This window comes from Pimephales promelas, chromosome 8 (genome assembly GCF_988280905.1).
Source record: "Pimephales promelas chromosome 8, fPimPro1.hap1.1, whole genome shotgun sequence".
NCBI classification, from domain to species: domain Eukaryota; kingdom Metazoa; phylum Chordata; class Actinopteri; order Cypriniformes; family Leuciscidae; genus Pimephales; species Pimephales promelas.
Window position 1 is genome coordinate 22,836,572 of NC_142776.1, and position 21,864 is coordinate 22,858,435.

Genomic DNA, 21,864 nt, shown 5'->3' on the forward strand with positions numbered 1-21,864 from the left:
GAGCTAAACTTTGAACTAGTTCATGTAGAAAGTGAATTTCCCCACACTGAATATTGAGAAGAGGCTCTTCCACTACAGGTAACACTTCTTTCAGTAGTTTATAGTGGGTATTGGATCTAATAAACATGTTGTTGGTTTAGATGCAATGATAAGTTTATTTAGCTCTTCTTGTCCTGTAGTTGTAAAGCGGTGTAGTTGTTCTTGAGGGGCCATAATTGAGGCTGAATCATAAGACACTATAGACCATTTCACAAGATGTAAACAACACTGGTCCAGAAGCACTTCCTGTTTCAGTTTTTTAACACTACATAAAAGCTGGGATAAAATACAACCAACAGAACATTTAAAACTGAATCAACAATTTAAACAAACATCTTTAAGATGTTTTCTTTACATGTGAAATAAAGAAAACGGTTACAAACTGAAACAGGAAGTGCTTCTGGGCCAGTGTTGTTTACATCTTTTGAAATGGTCTATAAAAGATTGTACATTTACAATTGTGTTCCTCTAGTTTACAATCATTTCCTCTAGTTCATCTGTTTGTTTGGGTTCACTGAGCAGCTGCAATAGATCAGGTAAGCTTTGAGAATCTATCTATAGTGGTTGGAAGAATTGTTCTGCCTGGTCTGATCATCACTTTGTGGTATAATATCTATATCGGTTGCATTGGTTCCATATGATATAATTGAATCTAGTGTATGATTTAGACGATGAGTGGGACCACTGGCGTTTTGCTTGACCCCAAGGGAGTTTAATACATCTGTAAATGCAGCTCCTAACGCATCATTTGTATTGTCTACGTGTATATTAAAATCTCCAACAATTACTGCTTTATCTACATTGACCAATCGATCTGTGAGAAAGTCTGCAAACTCTTTTAGGAAATCAATCAATCAATCAATCAAAGAGATCAATGCTTCATTGTTCTACATTGCATTAGCATCCAATTTCTGTAATCTTGACTGACTTAGACATGTTTCTGTACCGTTTTTAATACACTCACTGTTTCCAGTTGTACATTTTAATCTCTGTTAAGGAGTCTTTTAAATGTTTTTTTAACATTGGGGAGAAAAAATATGATATTTATTATCAATTTTAAAAGTTTTTTTTTCTATTCTAGTTACACAAGTCATTTGTTGGTTAATTTCTGTGCATACTTGTGCATACTCATTTCCCATTTTAGCGTTTAGATTATTAATGTTTATCTTTAAAAACATATATATTTTAATAACACGGTTAAATATAATCCTTAGTAAATCTAATTTTTTTTATATATAGCACATCATGTTGTGATGCCTATTAATTTATATATATATATATATATATATAATTTAACCTTTATTTAGCCAAGAAGTCCCTTGAGACTGAAATCACTTTTCCAAGGGAGATCTGGCCAAGACTGCACACCAGTTATTATATTTAAATACAAATTCAACACAGTCAAAAATAAACAAGCAAGCATCACACATAAAAGAAAGTCACATATAGCAGTTTTTTTTTTCACATTTGACATTTTTGATTTATATGGCATTTTAACATGGGCTTAAATTAATTTAATGGGATTAGATCATTTAGATGTAGCAAATTTTGCAAATTATTCCAGGACCATGGCGCAAAATAAGAGAAGGCTTTTTTTCCCAGCTCATTAAAAACCCTTGGAACCTAGTAAGAGAGCCATCTGGTGGAACGGAGATGAAAACTGCTGGAATTCTTTTTAAGGAAATTACATAATAATGCCGGCAATTCACCCAACATGGCTTTGTATAGAAAAAAATATGCAAATGAAGTTGTCTACGTAGACTTATAATAAACTTTTTCTAATTTTGAATAAACTTTTTTAGTCTAACGTGTCATAAAATGGAACATGACTATACTGTTATTGCTATTGAGAGTTTTAGTATTGTTTTTAACTTAATTGTCTAATGCATTAATGGACCTCTGAGAACGCAACACTGAGGAGTGAATGTGTATGGCGTATGGTGCCACACTGTATGGCTCCACACTGAGGAGTGATTATTTTCACATTGATGTGGATGGTTGATGTGTGCAGTGTGTGTGGCCTTGTTTCCTCCAACCTGAGCATGTCTGTGTGTATGGAGCCATCTGCTGTACATCAGATGGTGTGTCTGTGTATTTCATATGAATATGAAACATAATTTTTGGATAGTGGCCATATGTAGCCCATTAAATCATTTTTTATTTAACTTTTTTTTTTTGACCCTCCACAGACCCATTATTAAGGCTTAAATACCCCTTCACCAACTTAAGTAAAGTGTTACCAACACAATGAACAACAATTGATGAGTGAAAAGCAGAAGACGCAAAAGAAGTAGCACATACTATCTGAGCATCATCTGCACAAAATGTTGAAATAAATGGATATATATTGGACATATATACAGTGCTCACTGGTTTTTTATTTTTTAGTTCATGAGATATGTACATTCCTTTTAGTGTCCATTCTTTGGTGGCATACTTTCAATAGCCAAAGGCACAAGCTTTGCTTTTTCTCTCTCTTTTCCTCCTCCTCTCCCTGTCTCACCCACAGCCCCATAAGAAACAGGACAGGGTACATTAAAAGGTGCAGTCAACAGGAAACGGTACATTTTCAACTGTCCAATCCTAATGCAGAAGTAGTCTCTCATCGCTGTCCCCACTGTTCAGGCCCTGAAGCATCCGTTTATTTAATTGGACACTGTGAAAACGACATGTAGGATCACTGCACTAATGATAGTAGGATATAGGATGATTATCTTAATTCATATTCTATAAGAAACTAATTAAATAAACTCTATCTAAAGAATGTTTTTACTCTGATTTTTAAGCAATTCGGAGATTACCCTTTTAAATAAACCACATATATCAAAATCAAAACCCAAATGTGCTTAAATGAATGACCACTATCCAGCTGTAGGCTCAAATTAAATAACACAAAACTGAGCAAAAGATCTTACAGCGCAGGTACAAATTGAGATTAGTTTTGAATAATAGTTGTAAAATAAGGTCATAGCGAGGCTCTGCTCCACCATCGTATGCCCTGACACACCGCACCGGCCCATTCGCTAAGCATCTAATAGAGATTGCGTTTATCCTCTGTGACCTCTCACTTTGTGACCCGTGTTAATGCTTTGAAAAGCGAATCATACTACAAAAGCCTTGTGAATCTGAAACATTGGATGCAAATCTGCTGTTGTCCAAAGCGCGACACGCAGATCGTCCGGACGCCAATGCTGAAATCAAGAATGGAGCATTGATTATTCATGCCTGCAGAAGAGACTGTGTGCTGTCATGTGCAGTGCCCATTGGAGCTCATTAATTGGTGAGCAAGTGCAGGGGGATGAGAGCGAGTGAGGCTGAAAGAGAGATAGACGTGAGAGAGGTTGGCAGAAGAGTGGATCCAGGGGAAAAGGACCGGATTTACAACCACGGTGTGTCCTCTCTTCTTCCCGCTCTCATCACTCTTCAGGCTGCGTTCGCCATCATTTCACCTGGCGTCCACCAGTTTGCTGTGGTGCCCTCTCTGCTTGGAAAACGATGACCACCTATAACAACAACCATGAATACTGCTGTGGAGCTTACGTGGACTGTCGGACCGGGGTGACGGAGGTGGCCAGCTGCAACCATCCCAGAATGCAACAGAGGGTCGGACACGTGCACGGTACGCTGACCCAAACGGCGAGGCAATTGGTGCGACAACCACAATTGGTGCGACAACCGCAATTCCATCATCATTTCCACCACCATCTGCACGAGCAGAACCAACATCAGCATCAGCAGCAGAAGCCTCACCTGTCTCAACCCACCCTGCTCAACTTCCAGCAGACTCACCTGGAGTCCCACAGGGTTCCACAGTACAGCTCCTGCACCCTTCCAGCCTCCACCAAGAGCAGAGGGAAGTTCACCAACCTGAGGGATAGTGTGAAAAAGAGCCCCACCAAAAGCACAGCTAAAGTCAGAGCTTCTTCCAGTGCCTTGTGGCTTGCCAACTCTTGGGGAACGTTTTCATTGGATAAGGTATGTGAGAGTCTTATTGAGAGATGAGAGGTGGTACTGTAGAGTAGTGGGACAAGGTTGAGCTATGATGTGGATTTGAATTTCTGAGAATGCTTCATTGTTGATCTGAAATTACTATTAAATTGTGTTGATGATTATATGGTTTCTCAAGATGTATTGCTGGGGCCTTGCAAACATGGTTTTGGATGATATAATTTATATAATGTAAAGATCCAAGTTCATGTCATGTATTGAAATTAATTGACAGACATGAGAGAAGAAAAAAAAAAAGGTTCAGATACTACCATTCAAAATTTCCGGGTCTGTAATATGATGAAAAGAGACTATATTTCAACACTGATAATAATAGAATAGAAATGTTTCTTGAGCAGCAAATCAGCATTAGAATGATTTCCGATGGATCACGTGACACTGACGATTGGAGTAATGATGCTTATAATTCAGCTTTGACTGTATTTTAAACTGTAATGCTATTTTTACAATTTTACAGTTTTTGTTGTATATTTAATAACATTTTTTAATTGTTTTGCCTTGGTGAACATGGAGACTTAAAAAAAAAAACCATAAACCGACCCTTAGCAAACTTTTGAACTGTAGTGTGTATGTTTTTATTTTTATTTATTTATTTTTTTTATTATTGTTGTATCCTAATCAGCAAATTGATTTTTGTTTAAGAATCTGTGTCAAAAGACGAGATGTTTTGTTCATCATATTGACACATTTTGTAAGCAGTGACCATATTTTAAATCTTTTATACACTTTTTACACTATAATGCTTTTTGAAAAAGATTTTTGGGATAAAATCATCATAATATGAATATCTTTTATAAGTAAATGATTTATAAAAAAATAAAAATATTAGATTTTTTTGTATTATGCAGGTATTAAAGTGGGGTATGTTTTGGATTTATTATTCATTTGAGCCATTGGTGGGAGCTTTAGACTGAACTCTAAACCAGTCTCTCTGATCAATGCTAATGATTGATTCTAATTTTAACTCTGAAATCACAGGCCATGACTACTGTACAACCGCCATAATAGCATGCAGTGTAAATAGATTCTTATATAAGTTACTCTGGTCAATTTAGGCAGGACAGCATGCGCTCTTGTAAAACGTTGTGACTGAATTTGTGATGTCTTGTGTGCTGTTGTCACTCAAATATAGTAGCATAGTACATGCCTTAGTCTCAAGTCTCTGCCATAACCCTGAGTGTGAGGGTTAGTGAAACGCAAACCCTTTCTAATTAGTAGTTGCAGTGATGTGTTTGTTTTTGACTGGGTGAACTGGACTGTTGTAACTGAATATCCGTCTCCTCTGGCTGTGTTGTTGGTGCTTGGACAAGCGGCTGTGGATCAGATCGCTTTTGTTTGGGAACGCTGACACAGACGGGCTGTGTAGAGGGGCCAGTTTCAGCGGATGTCTCCTCACTGACAGCATGGCAACACACGCTTTTGCTCATGTAGAGCTGGAATCTGCTGAACTCCCATAGATATCTGCTTGCGTCAGATCCTCTCTCACAACAGTGCACGGTCCACTTCATGTAGGCTACATTGTATTTCTTTTTCATTTCTGAATTCATAAATATAGCCTCAATTCTGAAATGAGATCTGTCAATCAAAATCACTTTGACCATGGAAATATCAGGGAAGTTTTGAGACATGGCTACAATATGTTTTAATGTGCTTAGCTCTGTACTTCTGGAATCAAAACTGTGGGAAAAAAAAATCGAACTCTTCTGTATGATTGTAAAGCTGGATGGATGTTCACAATAATTCTTTTTTTTTAAATGAGAGTATCGCGATTCGAATCTGTATCGCGGTTTTTCGGTTCGGTTCGAATATCATTACACCCCTACCAATGAGAGGCGCACCCGCCCTCATGGCGTCACAGCCCGCTAGAATGGGCGTGGCTTTAGTGTATATAAGCGAGGTTCCGAGGCTGCTTCCCGTGGCACGAACATGGCCGGTTACACAATACTCGTTCCCTCTTCTAGAGAGAACCGAGGTTACATTTAGGTTCTCTTACGAGAGGTTCTCTCGTATTGCGAAAGCTAGCAATTAGCAAACCATTAGTGTAGCTCACCAGGAGAGCTGTTTGTCTTATTTACACTATACCGCCAGAAATTTTGCCGGCAGAGCGGGAACGTCTAGATTGTAAGATCTGACAAAGGTGGATGGCGAAGCCCACTTGAAATCCCACTTGACCACGTCCACGATGAGGCCATGCCTCTAGTGGAGTGAGGCCTGACACCCAATGGGCATTGCAGGCCTTTTCAACGGAAAGCCCTTCTCGGTGGCACCATCCACAGAGCGAAGTGGAGACATGGGTCTGGATCCTGGCCAAAAGAGGTGCGCTCCACGATTTAGAAAGTTCCGTGTGGAGTACTGGCAGGCTTTGAAGGAAGCAACAGTCGAGCCTGTTGGGCGTCGACCCCGTAGGATTTGATGCAGAGTGAGAGCCTGACCACTCCTCGTTGTCCGAACCAGAAGAGAACTGCAGTCACGAGTGACGTTATCCTCCGCCTCTTCATCAGATGTGACGGCGATGCAGCCACTCGGTGGCAAGTGCGCCTCCAGGGGGGCCGGGGATGGCAAAGGCGAAGTTCACTCGTGGGTTCTTTTGTGAACGCCGCTTCTTCCTGTGCGGTGCGACGAAAGGCGGCGCGGTGGCTTCGGTGTTGAACGCTTCAAGTCGAGCCTGCAGGGTCGATATTGGAAGCGCTTCGTAGAGGTTGCATCCACCGTCAGCGAGAGCAAGGGCTGTGTGTTCTTGGCCCAGGCAGAGAGCGCAGTTCAAATGGCGGTCTCCTGCACTGAGCGGGGCTCTGCATGAACCTCACTTATATAGACTAAAGCCACGCCCATTCTGGTGGGCTGTGACGCGATGAGGGCACGGGGGCGCCAGGTTCACTGATAGGCTGCTGCAGTTGCCGCAGAGCAACCTATGAGCTCGCTAGATTGCCCGCTCTAGGTCTGCAGCTTCTGCTCTGCGTTGACAATGGATACAAAATTAAGGATAAAAGATTATTCTTTCCCCGTAGCGTAAGCTAGCTTACGCAATACAAGAGAACCTCTCGTAAGAGAACTCGCGCTCCAGACTACCATGAAGGCATTCAGGACCTTTTGCAGAGGTTGTGGATTACAGCTAATAATGTTGTAAATAATTTTTAGTTTCGGTCATTAGACCTTAAAGAGTAAACACTTAACCAACTTTTTTTAGTTAATGATTTGTAAGAATGGATCTTTATTAATACCAGTCATTGATTCGAGTAACTTTTTTGACATTTGTTTATAAAGTGTTCTATTTCTGCAATATATGGTGTAAAAGCGTCTTAGTGCTGCCCTCTTTAGGTTGAACGGTGGCTACTGCAGTTGAATTTTCCTATTGGATGTTCCGCACTTCGTGACGTACGCAGGTTTCAGCTCACCACGGAGCTACGCCCTTGGCAATATAAAAACCATCTTGTGTCGTCAAAACCACTGTAGCAAGTCAGGAATTGGAATTATGAGTATTGAAAACGACCAGGATAGAGTGTTTTAGCATCTCTATCTCTTTTGGGGTCAGCCCACTTTTTCAACATTTTCAAATATTGCCAGTGGGTGGAGTCAGGCTCTGACCAGGGGTTTAGTTACCCTTTAATGTAACCTTTAGGAACCACGGGTGTTCATTTTGTTTTCACTTTGTATGTTTTTTTTTTTTAACATGTAATGGTAGCCATTGACTTGCATTATATGAATCATCAAGGAACAAGTTTTCAGTTAAAAATCTTCTGTACATTTCTACTGAATAAAAAGACATACATATTGGATGGGCTGAGGGTGAGTATATAGATTTTTGGGTGAACTATCCCTTTAAAGGATTTGTTGGTTTTAATAGGAATTGGTCACAGTGCACTTCAGAAATGAATGGATGTAAATAAATGTTGACTGTTTACTTCAGGTGTGATGTAGTCTGAAGTTTCTCTAGCTGGCACACATTTTCAGCCTGCAGAAATAAAAATGACAGTGGCTATTGTCATGTTTAAATGGAAAAGCTATTCCTTGGCCCTGCACAACAGGATGCTGATTGCTGGACTGGAGATTTATTTTTAGCCCTGTTGAGATTTGAAACACAGTGTGCATTTTTCTTCACAGTTACCTTAATGGTTATGTCTAAAGAAAGGGTTGTCCTTCAAGCGAGTCACAAAATAGCATTAAAAATACTTTGTAATATATTGATGGGGATTCTGTCACAATTTACACTTTTAAAGCTCCTTTGCTAATACTACCGAGTACAATAAATATAATTAAGTTGAGTGTTTTCAAAACTGTTTGCTGTTATTGATTTATTTATTTTTGTCTGTGGAAAACAAAAGGAGAATATGATTGTTCTTCAAGTGGTTTCATAGTGGCCAGATCTGTTGTTTTATTTTATTTTTTAGAGTGAAAGTAATCATATCCATTATCCTTCAAAATTGTCCTTTTGTGTTCCACTGAAAAAAAAAAACAGTAGAATTGAAGTAACATTGGACTAAATATTGGCATTTTAATATTGGAGTATTTTAAGTATAGTTTTAAATATTTTTTTTATTTAGTTAAAAAAATTGAGTTTAATTTAGTTTTCTTTTAATTATCTATTTTATTAATCTCTTTTTTTCAACTTTTATGCTGTGAAAAATGTAAATTGAATGCTTGCAGAAACTTTAGCTAATAAAATGAAATTACAGTCTAATTTTACAGGCTAAAACAGTCATATGATCATTTTTTTTTACTGTATTGTTTCCATTACCTCATCTTTTCCCTCTCTTTTCAGAATTCTGTTCAATATCGGTTTTAATTAGTTTTTTTTTTTTCAAAGAGAATTCGTGAAAATCAGTACTGCTGTGTGTCATCTGGTCTGACCTTTGACCTCAACTGTCATTGTTTAGCAGGCAGATGTCATTCCTCCCTCTTCTCCCATAATCCCTGTGATCCCTATCCCACCCGTCCCAGCCGAGACCACTGCCATTCCAGCACCCACGTCACAGGTCTTTTTTTTTTCCTCATGTTTTCACTCCACCCACTCAACGATGGTCCTCTTTACTTAGAGAGATTACAGAGAGAATGCTATGTTATATTGTTGATGCGCACTTGTATCTCAAAAGCAATTGTGCAAGTGAAGCGTGTGATACATGTTTGCTGAAGGATTAGGTCGGCGCTGGTTTGTTATGCCACTGTATTGCATATTCTGCAGTATGTTATGCTGTGTATGGATACAGGCTGTGCTGTTAATCTCTTGCAAATGCCAGAGTAATATTGTATCAGCATGCCAAGAGTAAGTAATGCCTTTTTTATTGGGTCTTTTTCTTATCTTTTTAATAGTTAAAAATTTCATTCTCAGTAGGTTAGGGACAATAAGCAATGTGCACAGTTATGGGTCTTGTTTCGTATCAGCCCAAGTATTAATGTATGTTTCTTTTGCAGGCAAGCCCAGCACCGGTGGTGGTGAACACAGAAAGCCTTGACACCTCACCCTATGTAAGTCCATATGTATGTGATGTATCTCTTCATGCACTACACATTGTGGAGAGTTAGATTATTGCATTATGTTAAGTTTGTAAAATATTAACTGACTTTAAAGAAAGTCATTTTAAGCTCCTTCTAACTGTCACTACAAAAAAGATCAATATTACATTTGTATATAATTTATTTAATAAACTTTTGTTTTTGAAAGTGATCTCTGCAAGTAATATTACAATAATAAAAAACAGTTTTCTATTAAAAAGTAATTTGTTCCTATGATGGCAGAGCTGAATTTTTATCAGCTATTACTTCAGTCTTTAGTGTAACATGATTCTTCTGAAATCATTCTAATATGCTGCACAGCAAATTTGAAAGTGTTAAATTAACACACACAGTGTTAAAATTAACACTTTTTCGGAGTTTATATAGGTCCACACTAAATAGAGTTAAACTTACACTTTAAATAGTGTTACTTTTTTTACACTTGCTTAGTGTAAAAAAAAAACACTGTTAGTGTTCACTGTTAACACCATTAGTGCCCCCCCCCCCTCATTTACACTAAGTTAGTGTTGAAATAACACTAGGTGTGTCAATATTTTAACACCAAGAGATTTATTTCAACACTGATATAGTTTTCATACAAAACCCTGATTAAGGTAATTGTGTAATCAGTATTTGACTAAAAAAAATGTCTATGTGCATTCAGTTAAATCAGTCAACACACTGTATCAGTTTGAAATTTTATTTAACAGATGCAGCAATTACACCAGCACAAACAACATTCGCCATTAACATTCACCATCATCTACCCAAAACACTGCAGATCAAAAGGCCAGTTTAACTTCAAGCTGTTGGCTTTCACAAGTTCAATCAACTCACAGTCTCTGTACTTTAAATGCATGATAATGTTCTGAAAAATGTTCTGTGAAAAGTTTGTCGACAATAAAATACAGACTCTCGGAGACTCACTGTGGCCTGAAGGTGAAGAAGTTGACCAGGGCTTCCTCTTAAGTTGAAGACATAGTGAACAAAGTTCAAAGGCACTTAAGGAGCTGGTTAGGCACTCCAGAACAAGGGGTAAGGCACTTGTCTACAGCGACGTAAAAGTGGTCAATCCTGCCCTTGATCCTTCCTGATCCCAGAAGAAATGCCTGGTGGTCCTCCCTCCCACTGAGAAGGCCTTCAATACTGGTGCAAGGCTGAAAAAATAAATAAAAATAGATTAAACATACAGGGAAAAAAATATTACAAGTTAAATGATTAATGCATTAAACTTGGTGCTGGTAACTTGCTCAAATTCAAATAAACCAAAAAAAAAAAAAAAAAACTCAACTATGACGCACCGCAACACAATTTGTGCCTGACAAAACCAGTTGGTATCATGCTTTGTGTATTACAAATAGAAGTAAAAGATAACCATTAAAAGGAATCCCCACCACCACCAGAAAAACAAACAAAAACATTTGCTGAAAATTCTGTCATTACACACACACACTCAGGTTTTTCCAAACCTGTATTAATTTGTATTGCTGAACAAAAAGAAAAATGTTTTGAAGAACGTAAACAGGCTGCTTTCTTCAAAATATCTTCATTTGTGCTCAGCAGTACAAAGAAATATATACAGATTTGGAACAACCTGAGGGTGAAATTTTTGGGTGAACTATCTTTATGCTTGTCAGGTCAGAGACAAAATGTGCAGAGGGTTCAGTCCAAAGGACCTGAAAGAAAACCACTGCATTTTAGGGTTTAAAACCCAAATCTTAATTGAAATGTTCAAGACTTTCAACGGTATTGTAAGTCTTACCTTATGGAAATGCACAAGTCTGTCAACAGCCTCTGTTGGAAGGTCTTCTTCCTCAGAGGAGGCAGAAGATGCAACAGCAGCAGAACAGATGACATGTCACTGTCCCAATCTGAATAAGTAGATGTTAAGGGATTGGTGGGCAATTTAAGAAAAGAAAAAAAGAAAGATTTAGTGCTCACAACAAGAAACCAGAGCAAATATGAAATTATGAATTCCAATCATACCAACCGTTTTCAGATTCTTGTCCACCTGCTGCATTGAGAAGACATCGCATTTCTGCTGTTAAAGTAATAGACTTGGCTTCGTTGATGATATTTTGCTTGAATGCCGTCTCCCACCTCTTAGGAAACATGATGGATGTTTCAGCATTGAACAGCATAGCAAATTCCTGGTTAATCAAATGACAAAGTATATTACAGGATTGCTAAGATGTTAAAGTTTTAGTTGTCTGGTATTATTCAAGCACTTCCTCACCAACAGATTTTTTTTTCCAGTGAAGACTAAAATGGTGAAAGAATTATAAGGACAAGTTAACCATAAGAAAAAAAACATACGTACCCGTTCAGAATTTTCGGCGTCTGTGCTAAGTGTTGCCGACCAGATTGCTGTTTGATTTTGCACTGCTCTCTCGGTCGTCTTCATGGTCAGTTGACATTGAAAGAGTATCAGTGCATGTGCTGGGGTTGAGGATCTTGTGGGTGAAAACTCTTGACAGGGAAAAGCAAAACATAATTTTAAGGTTTTCTCTAAAGGTATTCAATCAAAAAGGCTTCGTCAAAATGTTATTTACTTCTGACGCATGAATTTAGCCTAATGATTCAGAAAGCTTTCGGATTTCAAAAATGTATTTAATTTTTGTTCTGAAGATGAAAAAATGTCTTAGAGGTTTGGAATGATATGAGGGTGAGTAATTAATGACATTAATTTTGGGTGAACCAACCCTTTAAAAATAAAAATAAGGATACATCCTTGTAAATTCTTATTCTGCTATATCTAGATCCAGTTGACACTTAACCACCAGATCCTTTTGTCCACCTTTTCATCACTTGATTTCAAACTTCAATTCCCCATTTTAGATATTAATTAACCCAAACAAATCTGTAACAATATTCAATAAACTCATAAGAGAGCACTTAATTGTATATAGCTAATGTTGTAGCCTGGACTATTTTAGACAATGTTTGCATTATTAGCACGTCATTGCCATCTCATGATGAATCTCTTTTTTTATTAGTGTCTGCTAAAGGTAAATGTGTTTCTGACTCAATTACATTTGTCCCCGGGATTATATCGGAGTCCTTAAAAGTATGTCTCAAGTGTTATTATAGACTTACCATCAGACAAACCAGCAGTAATATTTTCTTCAGAACATCTTACAGTTTGGCATAAATATGGACTGACTTCGATCAGTTCATGGAGGATGTCCTCTTCCACATTGGTGTCGGTGTCAAAGACTTGAAGAGCTGCTTTTGTTGCCAAACCAAATTTGCTTTTAACTATAACATGACAAAAAAAAAATTATATATACACAGCTTTCATTAGTTAACACGGACTAAGAAATAATACTTCTACAGCATTTGTTAATAATCAATTTTCGAAAACATAAAAATCAAAAGTTGCACTATGAACTAAAATTAACAAAACAAGCAGTTCTACTTTTATTAACTAATCCTAAAGTTAGTTAACACATTTATGCTAACAAGGACACCTTATTGTAACATGCACAAGTCATAGGCCTATAGCAATATTGTATAAGTCTTAAGTCATATAGCAATATTGAATAAGTCTTAAGTCATATAGCAATATTGTTTATGACTCAAGTAAATTTCTAAGTAGCACAAGCTTCTTCACTTACCTTCATTTAGAAAATCTTGAAACGTACGATCGCGGAGCAATTTCACAAATTTACACCTTGCCTGATACTGAACTTTAACCAGCATGATGAAAGCTGTTGGTCAAGAAAAATGCAGATTATGAAGTTAATAATATTAAAGAAGTTCATACGAGCTGCTGTTGTAAGAAGATCCATTTGTTAACCCACAAAGTGAAGTTGCAGCAAATATGTATTCTTATCTACTTTCATGTAATGTAACATTGACAGCAGATGAAGCGCGCGTCAAAAGCGCGCGTCAAAAACGCGTGTCAAATGAGCAAACAGTTCATATAGAGTACACCGGCAGAAAGTTAGGCAAAACGCTTATAGTTATCTGATAGCTTATCTCCGTTGCCTTTTAACTTGTAGATCAGAGTAAACGCTATAAAAATACCAGACAACCGAAGCGGCGCGTTCAAGGTTCACGTAAAAAAAATAAAAATAAATAAAAAATAGATTCGCACCGTTACTGCAGCATACTTTAACAGTCAGAGATTATTTGTGGGACAAGTCTACTAAAATATTGGACATAAAAATGCATTCACAATGCCTTATTTTGGCTAAGCAAAAAACGAGCCCCAAGGGGTTATGTGTTATTTGCAGTGAACGTTAAACAAAATCAAAGAAAGTATGCCGTTATCTATCCCAGATTCTAGAACATAAGGTTAAAACTACTAACTACCATAAACTATACAAGTCTTACCTCAATTTGCCAGCGAACTAACAAAACGTCCTCGAGGTCGGATCGGTGGTCTCTCGTGTTCTAAAAGGAAATCATGTTAGCACTCAGGCAATGCTGAGAAATGTACTAGTATTATTCTAAATGGTGATAAATGTAAACTAAACATGAAAATTGGTTAAAAAATCAAGTAGTTAAAACATATTATACCTGTTTGAATATTCCTCTCCTCGTGGTCGTCCGCCATTAATCAAAAAGGAAGTAGGTGCAAGAACCGGAAATCGGATCAACTCATCACCAGTGTCAATTATGTCAACTCGCTGTAATTACGCTGACTCCGACCACTGAGTTACTCTGCAAGTGTTGATGCCATTCAAATTAACACCAGAATCAACACTTTTTAACTCTGATAATTTAACACCGTAAAAACAACTCTAAACTACACTGGATATTTTGCTGTGTGATTTTGCGCTCAGTATTTCTTATTATTATCAACGTTGAAAATGATAGTCCTGCTTATTATTTTTGTAGAAACCCTGATTTCTTTTTTTTTAATTTTCTTATAAATAAAAACAGTATTCATTTACTTAAATTAAAATGTATTTACTGTCACTTTAAATCAATTTAATTTGTCCCTGATAATTTCTTCATTATCATCAAAAAATAGCACATTTCCAAATAAGCACATATATAAGTCCATTAGGAAAGATTAAAGATGAATGCGTTCTTACCGGATTCGGTCAGTACATCTTGAATTTGTATTGTTTGTCTGATCTGGCAGCTTCGATAGGGCCTTCTCATTAATTATGGACTTATGTCAGTAACTACTGGCAGGTGTAGCTCACTTTCACCAGTTCATTTTTTAAAAGAGGTCCACATTTGCGTGGTTCCTTGTCCACGCAGCTTCCATCAAAGCAAACACCCTCTCCACGAAGAGTTTGGGATGGCTCCAGTAACGTCCGTGCTGCGCATTTTCAATGTTTTCTATATTTCTATGTTTTCTATGTTATTGTAGAATTGTAATTTAAAGGGCGATTAAATAAAAGGATGCAGACAAAAATTTGAGCCTAATTGAAGGCTCAAATTGTAGTCGAGACCGAGTCCATAGAGAGTCGAGTCCGAGACCAGAGACGGTCGAGTCCGAGTCGAGACCGAGACCAATGAGGGTTGATTACCTAATTTACTTTTATTTACTTAGAGAAATCCTTTTTTTTTTTTTACTGAATTTACTTAGAGTTTAAAAAATATGATCAGTTTAGGGTAAAAAGGCCACATAGTAGGTGGTGTTAAAAGTAATTTTATTACAATTTGTCATGTGCAGTTGCGCACTAGAAAATCACCAATCACTGGGCGTGTCAATCAATTTAAAGAAATATTTTATTAACATACATTAACCACTTAACTGTCACCGTCCCACAGGTGGGACGTTTGCCACTATATTTTTAAAACAATAATATCTTAGTAAATACCTTAAATAATATTGACAAACTATATATCATTTGAAAGCTTACAATCTCTAGTTTCCATATTTGGTGACTGATTTTCAAAATATATTACAGAGGAGCCATAATTTATCAATATAAAACAAGAATATTTTCATACTCATAAGGCGTGTTCAGACCTTTATTTTAAAATAACAGTAAACATGAAAAATCATAAAAAAATGGTAGATACCTCAGTTTGTTTTCATGCCAAAAGTACAAAAGATAGAATCCATTCAATTATTTTGGAAAAAAAAGGTCTGAAAAGTTTGAAATATCAAGAAAAAAATAATAAATTCACCATTTGTGACGTGGCAGCTAGCTATGACTTACATGCGTGTTCTTTGTATGTGTTTCTTAGAGGTTCAATTCATATCAAAATCTGCCAAACTTCCCATGCTACTTCTGAATAGGATCTCTACTTCAGAAATTGTATGAAAATTGTGAAAATAATGGTTCATATCACTCAAAACACGAATGGAAATGCAGACGCCCTTATATGGGCAGTAATGGAGTCTGATTGTGCCCTAGTGAAAAAGTTGGGTACTGCGCTCAAACAAAATCTTACTGAAAGCTCATTTTTTGAGATATCAACCTAAAATTTGAAACACAACTTGTTCAGATTTTTGGCTTTGATTTTTCTGCCATTTTAGAGTAGCCCAGGTTTTGAAAATATACATTTTATGTAAAATATGAATAATTAATATTTTTGCATTGTACATTTCCATAAACTCAAACCTCTATAACTTTTTTTCTGTTTCACTTTCTTAATTTATTTCACTTCTACAAAAATCTGCCAAATGTCTTCTTTAAAACAAGACCAATCATATGTCTATATTCCAAAGCATTCTTGAATTACAACCATTTAAGTTCGAAATGTGCATTTTCATGTCTATTCAAAAAAGGGGGGGTGACAGTTAACAGGTTAATAATCATGAAAAATATTTTTAATTGAACTCGAGTGGACTCGGGAATAATTCCGAGTCCTAAAATAAAAAATGTTCAAGTACGAGTCAATTCCGAGTCCAAATTGTCACGAGTCCATGACAAGACCAAGACCATTAAAATATGGTCTCGAGACCGAGTCCGAGACGAGTCCGAGTCTCGAGTACTACAACACTGTCAAATGGACTGAAAAGCCTTGTAAACACCTGGTTGGGCTCGATACGAACGAATGAGCACAACGTCCCACCAGTCCTTGTTTCAGATTTTCATTGACAGACGACTCGACACAAGCAATCAGAAGATCCGTCATTGTTGCGGTCACGTCACCTTTGTTTCCTTGTATATGATTGGCTGAAGCCTTTTCTTTCGCCTCAAAATTTAAAAAAAAATCGACATTGAAGCGAAATAAATAAGTCGTTTTTTTCGCCGCAGCACATTTGCGCTCATTATACAAACAGCTGATCAAAAAATAAAACCATTGCACAAATTATTTGTGCGTCAAAATCAAAATCGCGTCCAGTGTGAAAGGACTTTTTACTGGTTTTTTTTTGTTGTTGTTTTTTTCACTTTCTGTTTAATACGAAACTCTAGTCTACAAATCGGTTAGAAAATGTTGACTGGTATCATGACTTAAAAACAAAAGAAATGAAATCATCTTCTTCTCTTAGTCTCAGGAGCATCTCATAATATACATCCAGAGCCAGAAAGCCTGCTGAGCTAAATTCTGTCATACTTCATCTAAAGACTCACTCTGAACACTAGAGTTATCTGAATGAGATAGAGCTAAAGTCTAAAAAGGAATGACTATGATGAACTCTTGACTGATCTCCTTAAATACTTCACATTATTAGTGCTGGAGCTTCACTCTGTTGCCATGTGGCTTAACATAGCATGTTTCTAAGGCTGTCGGTTGTCTGTAAATGTTTTTATGTGTGGATTGAGTTTCAGTAGTTGTAAATGTCAAAGAAGGTAGATCTGCACTTGAATGTAACACAAATATATTGTAATTTAGTGAATGACACCCAAAAGACAGATGCATCCAATATTAAAGGTTTGGTATGCATACTAGGCAATTTCGGAGAGGCTAGCAATAGCAAGCTAGCTTTGAAAGCATGAGATCCCACCCTCCCTTTAAAGCCACGGCTAAACTCTAAAACACATGAACGTACAGAGGCTGCTATGCGCCACAAGATGAGAAACAGCGTTAAATTACCTAAAAACCTAAATTAATAATAATGAACATATACAACATACAGAGCTCTGACTTGTACCACCTGACTGCTGCAGATTCATTTCAGCGTTGATAGTGTTGACGTATAAATATGAGTTAAGTCAAGTCACCTTTATTAATATAGCGCTTTTTACAATACAGATTGTATCAAAGCAGCTTCACAGTGATAACATGAAAATAATACAATACAGATCAATAATACTGTTGAATATTAAATGTCCCCAACTAAGCAAGCCAATGATTGGACAAACAGTTTTTGGTCCTGAGACTTCCACAGAAGTCACCACTTCTATTATTGATTGCTATCAGGATGTGAAGAGAATTTCAACAAGTATAAAAAAGTGTTTATAAAAAAATTGCGGTCCCACTTTATATTAAGTGGCTTTTAGTACTATGTACTTACATTGAAATTAATAGTTTGTTACAATGGACTTATTGTGTACTTACATGTTTTTTACATTGTACTTATATTTTAAAATTCCAGCATGTAATTACAGCCATAATTACTTTATGTAATTACATCTGTAATTACACAGTTGACCCTCCCCTCACACCTTAACCTACCCTTAAACCGACCCATACCACCACACCTGTCCCTAACCTTACCCGTATCACATCTCAATAGCAGCAAAAGTGTTTTACAATACAACAGGAACACAATAATACATTGTACTTATTGTTCAATGTAAGTACATAGTACTTAAAGCCACTTAATATAAAGTGGGACCAAAATTGCCTACCCTTACTTTTAGATGTATAGAAATGTAACAAAAAACTTTGACTGTAAAAATAAACACAATACATGAGGTGAAAACTAGGTAAAATTAGGAATTTGAAGGGTTGTTCTGTATGTTTTGATGTTATCTAGAAATTAACAGAAAACTCTTGAAAAGTGCAGGATTTTTCGGCATTGTATTACCCAGAGATAACATATTTTAGATACTGAGTCTGCCAGCAGTCCAGCTGGTGGATTTATAGTTATCAAAATCCAAATGGTCTTTTAAAAAAATAAATGCTTTTAGAATAGGGGTTTCTTTAGAGCAAAGCAGTATGTTGATGTTGAACAACTCTCTGTGCATGTACTGTATGTCTATTCCTGTTTTGATTGTTCGTCATATTACGTAGATATACTGTAGTAATAGTCTGATATTGATCGTGTAAATGCCTGTATTGGCTCTTATCCATGTGGCTGGTTGTTTGTGGCCATATATGCAGCACGTTATCAGCATCATAGTTTAGCAGTGCTGGTAAACCTCTAAATGGTTCCCAAAGAAAACCAACTGCATAACTGTGACAATCTGTTAAATATATGTTGTTATGCAAAACCGAAAATGCCTTTTCAGATATTTTATATTCGTTTAAAACTGATAGAAAAAGAAAAGCATTTAAGTAATTGCATGGATGGTATTGTAGTATCATGCTGAGAGCTGGTGGCATGATTCGAGTATAATGCTGTATTGGGCAGTGTCAGTATTGACGTACATCTCTCACTCTGCTTTAAACCTCACCCTCAACACCACTGATGTCACAAACAGATGTTTTCAGCAGCAGTTACAGAAAGAATGTTTAGTATTTAAGGTCTTAAAATGTCATTTAGAAGCTTAAAGCAGAGCCCCAGAACCACGCACACGTGTTAATGCCGATTTTTGGCCTGTTTTCATTGATCTCAAGCATTTAGTCCAACAGTTTTCTCTACCTAGGATGGCTTTCCAGCCTTATTTAAATGAAACCTCATGTTCAACTTGTCCTGAGTGAGTTTGCTCCGTGTACACACACTCTCTCTAGCATCTTTGTCAATACCATGTGAAATTTACTGGGGTTTACTGGGTGTTACATGGTCATGACTTTGTAGAAGTTGAAAGATTGGATATAGTTTTACACATTCATGGTCAGTAGGTGTTTTAAGTTGATGTTACTTCTACAACAGTGTGTTTTAAAGTTTATTCCCTGGTGTGCTTTCATTGTAAGTGTCTTACTGTGACATTTATTGAGGGACAAGTCTAAATTATTTACTCTGGTAATCAACATTATGACCCAAATGTTTGTTGATACAGCTTAACTCGTGCTGAACCCAGAACATTGAAAACGAGTAGAAACCGACAGCTAGTGTCTGTGTGCTTCATAGATTTGGTTTCTGTGGCCTCTCTGGCTGAAATACCCTGTAATTGGCAAGAGATGTAATGCTGCCTGAGTAGGCCTATTGTTGCGCCAATAACTGTAGAACCAGTTGAGGTGAAATGGAAGAAGTGGAAAGAGAACACTGAGACTTTTCCAAACAGTTTGTTCTTACATAATTAGAGCACTTTCCTAGCAAAAACTTTTTATTATATAAGATTATTTTAGCCCATAATCAGTCCCAGATGCAATCTGCAGACATTTTGTTTTACACAATTTATGCACATTTTTGCAGAAAGTCTGAGGAATTCTGCAGAGTGGATTTACTATATATGGCATGGAGAGTAACACTTACTGGTTGTTGAAAACATAACCAGCGAGCCAAATTATTAAATGAATATTCCTGCTTGTGAACAACAAAACATCAGCAATTACACTCTTAGAAAACAAGGTTACTGGTCGGTAACCCTTTCATTTTGGAACCAAAATACACATTAGTGTAATACTAAATTTTAAGGTACTAATATGCACTCTTGAGGGGGAAATAAGGCACAAGGGTGTTGCTGGAAAGAACGGCTTTTTTTTCATTTTCTAAAAGAGATCATAATGAACCACTGATCTCTTATTACTGTTGTTTTCTATGGTATAATGTTGGGAATTATATGTCTGTGACAGTATTATAGTGGTGTGAATTGTTTGGGGAAAAGCTAATTTGGTTCTGATTTCTATTTTTGATTCTGGTTAAATGCAATTCTATTGCCAAATGATGAGAAAATCAACAAACACAAATACATTTAAAACAATTCCTCCAAAAGGTGTGTAAAAGACTTTTCACTGTCTTTGTGAAAAGGCTGCAATCAGTCTTATAATAACTTGAACTGACGGACATAATTGTTCATGACGCATCTATTTTTAAAAGAAAAAACTAAATCTAGTTATCACAAAACACCTTCTGAATTTTTAAAACTTGCAGAGCTAATACAATTTTTTTGGATGACACTAATAGAGGAGGGCATATGCTCATGTTGATATATATATATTGACAAAAGTGTTTTGGTTAACTTTCAGGTGAATGGAACAGAAGCTGATTATGAATATGAAGAAATTACACTTGAACGGGTAAGATTGCGCTGACAGTGAAAAATAAAAGGCAGGAATTGCTTACAATGTCAGTAGGACTTACAATACAACATTTAAAGGTAGATGTCATTGTTATGGAGGCTCTGAATGATTGTACAGTGTTTTCATGCTCAGGGTTTTAAATAGCCACTCAGATGTTGACAGAAAAAAAGCTTGAATTACATTGTTAGGACAATACAGAATTCATTCAATTTAATTTCTACTTGGGCTTTTTTAACATTGAAAGTTGTACAGTATATGTTAACTAACATGAACTAACAATGAACATTTATAATACTACATTTATTAACAAACATAAAAAACTATTCATTAATTCATGAACCCTAATGCATTAAGTATAATGTAAACGTTCAGATCCTCATTATTCTGTACTGTATTGAATATATATATATATATATATATATACTGTATATATATATAATGAATCAAATTAACAGATCAACTGGCTGTAACGTTTGCATGCACATATATTTGTCTTTTGATTTCACTTTATATTTAATAATGTCATTATGCTTAAATGTCTATTTTTTTTTTTCTTTTTCTCCTTTTTTCTCTGACATGTTTTTTCCCCCCTCCCTACAGGGGAACTCGGGCCTGGGTTTCAGTATTGCAGGCGGTACCGATAACCCCCACATCGGAGAGGACCCAAGCATCTTTATCACCAAGATCATCCCAGGTGGAGCTGCCGCACAGGATGGCAGACTCAGGTCAGAGAATATGTTATTACCCTCAAAGGACAAGTTCATAATAATGTCTCCTTAGGCCTGTTTCACATCGCACACATAAGCAGTGCATATTTATTTCTGAGTTGGTACGAACAGGTTACAAGTAGCATAAGTAGCACATTTACAGTATGTGTTGCTGAAGTAGCAGTAGTGGTGATTACTTTTGACTGTTAAACCTGTCACATTGAAAATCCACTAAAATGTATCATCAAATTATTTTGCAATCTGTTAAGCACACAGGATGCTAGCATACCAGACCATGTTCCCTCGGGAACATGTATTATTTTCAGTATAGAAATACAGTTCTGCACTTATACTTCTGCTCTTGGGTGAAAATTGAACTGTTAATTGTTTAATTGTAATACATTCAGCAGTC

At 36.6% G+C, this 21,864-nt stretch overlaps 2 protein-coding genes across 24 annotated transcripts in view; one reads left to right on the forward strand and one right to left on the reverse strand.

Moving 5' to 3' along the window:
* dlg1a (discs large MAGUK scaffold protein 1a) overlaps nt 1-21,864 on the forward strand; it is a 137,640-nt gene that overhangs the window by 70,417 nt on the left and 45,359 nt on the right. For 12 of the 23 annotated variants that reach the window (XM_039691429.2, XM_039691430.2, XM_039691431.2 and 9 more), the window contains 4 exons: nt 8,922-9,020; nt 9,457-9,510; nt 20,692-20,742; nt 21,346-21,470. In XM_039691429.2, the coding sequence (XP_039547363.2) occupies nt 8,922-9,020; nt 9,457-9,510; nt 20,692-20,742; nt 21,346-21,470 (329 nt within the window). The remainder of the gene's footprint in view (nt 1-8,921; nt 9,021-9,456; nt 9,511-20,691; nt 20,743-21,345; nt 21,471-21,864) is intronic. The other 11 variants (XM_039691433.2, XM_039691438.2, XM_039691439.2 and 8 more) reach the window with 2 other exon arrangements.
* LOC120473756 (uncharacterized) lies at nt 10,224-14,300 on the reverse strand. Its single transcript, XM_089134185.1, has 7 exons — nt 13,876-14,300; nt 13,155-13,247; nt 12,634-12,795; nt 11,858-12,006; nt 11,528-11,687; nt 11,300-11,408; nt 10,224-10,694 (listed from the first exon to the last, which is right to left on the reverse strand). The coding sequence occupies exons 2-7, from the start codon at nt 13,237-13,239 to the stop codon at nt 10,586-10,588; spliced, it is 774 nt and encodes a 257-aa protein (XP_088990311.1). The 5' UTR covers nt 13,240-13,247; nt 13,876-14,300; the 3' UTR covers nt 10,224-10,585.

Coding starts and splice junctions, on each gene's coding strand:
- LOC120473756 (XM_089134185.1), bottom strand. CDS start 13,239: ATGCTGGTTAAAGTTCAGTATCAGGCAAGGTGTAAATTTGTGAAATTG. Junction 12,796..13,154: donor TCAAGATTTTCTAAATGAAG/GTAAGTGAAGAA, acceptor GTCATGTTATAG/TTAAAAGCAAATTTGGTTTG. Junction 12,007..12,633: donor TACTGCTGGTTTGTCTGATG/GTAAGTCTATAA, acceptor TTCCCTGTCAAG/AGTTTTCACCCACAAGATCC.